We start from the raw sequence: 3,960 nt of genomic DNA on the forward strand, positions 1-3,960 counted from the left end.
ATCTTTTCTATCCTAATTAATTGTTTATTTACACCCATGCCTAGAATATCACTGAGGAGGGCAGAATAATAGTTATTATGTGGTAATTTCTTGATTCTAAGACTCATGTTTTGTTTTCAAATTTTGACAGCTTGGAATCTGGGATGCATCTTATTGTGTCAAGAGAAACTCCCCAGTGTGCAACCAAAACATTATCTCCTTCCTTCTGCTCACTCTGGGGTTTTCTTGTTGCTCTCTTTCTAAATCTTTGAGTTGTAGAGTTAGATGATTTACTACCATTTTTTCTTGTTTTTTGAGATAGGCCTGTAGAGCTATAAACTTCCCTCTCAGGACTGCTTTCATTGTGTCCCATAGGTTTTGGATTGTTGTGTTTTCATTGTCATTAGTTTCCAGGATCATCATCGATGTTTCTATCTCTCTCTCTTCCCCTCCCTTCCTCTCTGAAATCAATAAACATTTTTTTTAAAGAAAGTACAGTGGTGTCTCCATAAGATTTCATAGGATCTCTTTACTGCAGAGGAGAAGGTAATTCTACTGTTGCCACCACTGTCACTGTAAAGTGTGCACTGGTCCTTGTATTTTGCGAAACTCTCTGACATCCATCAGCCAGTCCTCCTATCGGTTCCTCAGGCTGGTGGCTAGGGACTGCTCTCGGGGCCAGGATTGCTGAGCTGCAGGTGCCTCTTACCTTTTCATTTTTATCTTGATTACCTGGGCATCACCACTTTAAAAAGCTGCCTTACTACTTAAACGGACTAACGTATGGAGACGTAGACTGGCACACAGCCTGATGGGACCTCCTGGGGTCTCTGCTACTGCTCATTAGAAGTGAAGTTGCTTTCTGGGAAAAGGACCCTCCAGGGCCATCGTATCCCCTGAAGCAATAAGACTTTTGAGTGGAAATGCCAACCCAGAGGCGGTAAAGCATCTTTGCTTTTAAACGTCTGTCTTGAGTGTGAAAGTGGTGGCAGCAGTCGGAAGCAGCAGGCCGAGCTTCTGCGTTACAGGCAGAGCAGCCCCAGCCTTCCGAAATGCTGAGGCCACGCTTAGAGGGAAAACTGTTTTCCTGTCACCAGCATTTAAAGCAGCGGTTCTCAACCTGTGGGTCGCGACCCCTTTGGGGGTCGAAAGACCCTTTCATAGGGGTCACCTAAGACCATCAGAAAACACATATAAAATTACATCTTGTTTTTGTGATTAATCACTATGCTTTAATTATGTTCAATTTGTAACAGTGAAAACACATCCTGCATATCAGATATTTACGATTCATAACAGTAGCAAAATGACAGTTACGAAGTAGCAACGAAAATAATTTTATGGTTGGGGGTCACCACAACATGAGGAACTGTATTAAAGGGTCGCGGCATTAGGAAGGTTGAGAACCACTGATTTAAAGCATGTTCAGCCGGCTGGTGTGGCTCAGTGGTTGAGCGTTGACCTATGAACCAGAAAGTCGCGGTTTGATTCCCGGTCAGGGCACATGCCCGGGTAGTGGGTTCGATCCCTGGTGTGGGGCATGCAGGAGGCAGCCGATCAATGATTTACAATCACCACTGATGTTTCTATTTCTTTCTCCCTCTCCCTTCCTCTCTGAAATCAATAAAAATATAGTTTTCCCCAAAAAGCATGTTCATGATGGTCCTACTTTTATAAAGCATAAATCTACTGAACATATTAAGAAGGAAAAAAAATAAAACCAGAGATTGCCATTCAGTGGGTTTGGGCTGGACTCAAGTGCCTGCATTTCTACAGGCTCCACAAGTGATCTTGACAGGCCGGCATTGGATACCCGCGGGCATGGTTAGAGTTCCCTTTCAGAATCCTGTCCAAATTACAATGGCATGGATTTTAACTAAAATAGTCGAGGACTCCTCGTTCAAAACACAGTTCTTTGATGCATCTCTGTTGGTAGACACATCTAATTTGATTAAAGGCTTAATTTAAGGTACCTGAGAAAAAGAGGGGGGAAAGGTGTTGATGGTGGTGTGGGCACAGGGTTCTTCACAATTACACTCCTGCTTAGGTATAGCAAAGGGTAGTGATACTTTTGTGTACAAAAAGATATAAGCAAAGGAGACATGTAAAACTTTAAACAATAAAGTACTTTTCATTCCACAGATAACCAAAGAGCACAATACCCCTTTAAATTTCCAAGAAGGCTCGGTTTTAGGCTGAGTTTCATGGGTTTATATCCTATGTAAGAACAGATGTTTTGCAGGGAGCCAGAGGCAATCAGTAGGGAGGTAAAAATGCTCAGGAAAAACAAACAAATGAACTTCCTCCACTCCAATCTTTTTGTTTAATTAGCAGCGCAGCAGCTGTTTCTGAGTAGTCTGGGGCCACCCTCAGACCTTGGGTTACCAAGTGAATAATGAGTGTGTTTTGCCTGCTCATTTCAACCTACAGGCCCCGTGTTCCCATCAGTGCAAAGTCAACTGCATACAGACCCATCTCCCTCACGTCCGCTGTCGTCAGCCCGCAGTTACTCAGATCTAGACACGTGTCCACAGCCTTTCTGCCCAGCTTCTGCAGGAACTGCTCCACCTGGCACCCCAGTTCCGTTTCTGACGTGAGAGGTGTGGCTACATTATAAGAATAAAGAAGAATTTGCTGTTAACGAGAGATAGTATTAAAGATGCTTAATGATCACACTACAACAAGTGAAAAGGAGGGCAATAATCCCGAACTGGTCCCTGGTGAAACCTGAAGCATTTACCAGGAAGAAAGCCTCTGTTCCTGCCTTGATGGCTTTTCTTTCATGGCCTGACCCGGGCTTCTCAGCGTAGAGACAGAGCTGTGTTCCTGAAGAAGAGGTGAGCTTGTTAGCACAGCTTTAGGCGAGCGAGCAGCGCTGGAACGAAGACAGTTAGCTTTGGCGAATGCAACTGCTGGGCCAAGCACAGGTGTTTGCCTGTAACCAAGCAGGTGAGGAAGGCGAGGCCTTGCAGTCACCACTGGTGAGTTTCAGATGGCTGCAGGGAGTGAAAGAAACAGCTGCTGCTCATTTCCTCCCCCATTCAATGGAGGAAGCCTGAGAGCTAGTGCCTGGGGGAAGCTTTTGTATATTCTGAGCTCCTGCTGGAGAAGTTCAGAAAGCCTCATTTGTCTTCTTGTTATTAGGAGCTACTTAGGAGGCGCCTCACCAAATTCCTCTGTTATAACACTACGCTAATGTGATCTCACTAAAGTAATAAAAAATACTATAATTTTATTGAGCACCTATTATGTACCAGTGCTTCACTTATCGCATGTGCCAGCGTTTAAAATATATGTAAAAACATTATACTTTTGTAAGGAAAAATAAATATGCATGTAGTGACAGTGACTTTAAAAGGTTTGTCAGTGGCAATGTACAATTTGAAACATACACAAAGAGCCTGGCCACTGTGGCTCAATGGTTGAGCGTCAACCAATGAACCTGGAGGTCACACAGTTCAATTTCTGGTCAGGGCACATGTCCGGATTGCGTGCTCCATTCCCAGTGTGGGATGTGCAGGAAGCAGCTGATCAATGATTCTCTCTCATCATTGATGTCTCTACCTCTCCCTCTCCCTTGCTCTCTGAAATCAATAAAAATATATTTTTTAAAAAATGCTTAGGGCTAGTCCTAACTAGTTTTTCTCAGTGGTCAGAGTGTTGGTCCTTTGACTTATGGGTAAGGTGTTCGATTCTGATCAAGGCACAAACGTCATCGTTTGCAGGCTGGATCCCTGGCACTGGTGGGGTCATGTGAAGGAGGCAACCAATCAATGCTCCTCTCTCTCTTTCTCTCCCCTCCATACCACTCTCTCTAAAATCAACGGGAAAAATGTCCTCGAGTGAGGATCAAGTACAGCAAACATGCTCAGACCAGATCGTCAAATGCTTATTTTTCTAAATTGCAATGGATAGTTAAGGAAATTTTCAGTTGGAGAAAAAGTTTTTGTAGAAACTAAGATAATTTCTTTATTTCTGTGT

At 43.7% G+C, this 3,960-nt stretch overlaps 1 protein-coding gene across 1 annotated transcript in view; it reads right to left on the reverse strand.

Annotated features, from left to right (window-relative positions):
- Positions 1 to 3,960, reverse strand: part of LRRC31 (leucine rich repeat containing 31) — a 44,682-nt gene that overhangs the window by 15,746 nt on the left and 24,976 nt on the right. The window contains exon 5 of the mRNA XM_006764085.2: positions 2,451 to 2,585. Within this exon, the coding sequence (XP_006764148.1) occupies positions 2,451 to 2,585 (135 nt within the window). The remainder of the gene's footprint in view (positions 1 to 2,450; positions 2,586 to 3,960) is intronic.

Source organism: Myotis davidii, unplaced genomic scaffold (genome assembly GCF_000327345.1).
Source record: "Myotis davidii unplaced genomic scaffold, ASM32734v1 scaffold115, whole genome shotgun sequence".
NCBI lineage: Eukaryota > Metazoa > Chordata > Mammalia > Chiroptera > Vespertilionidae > Myotis > Myotis davidii.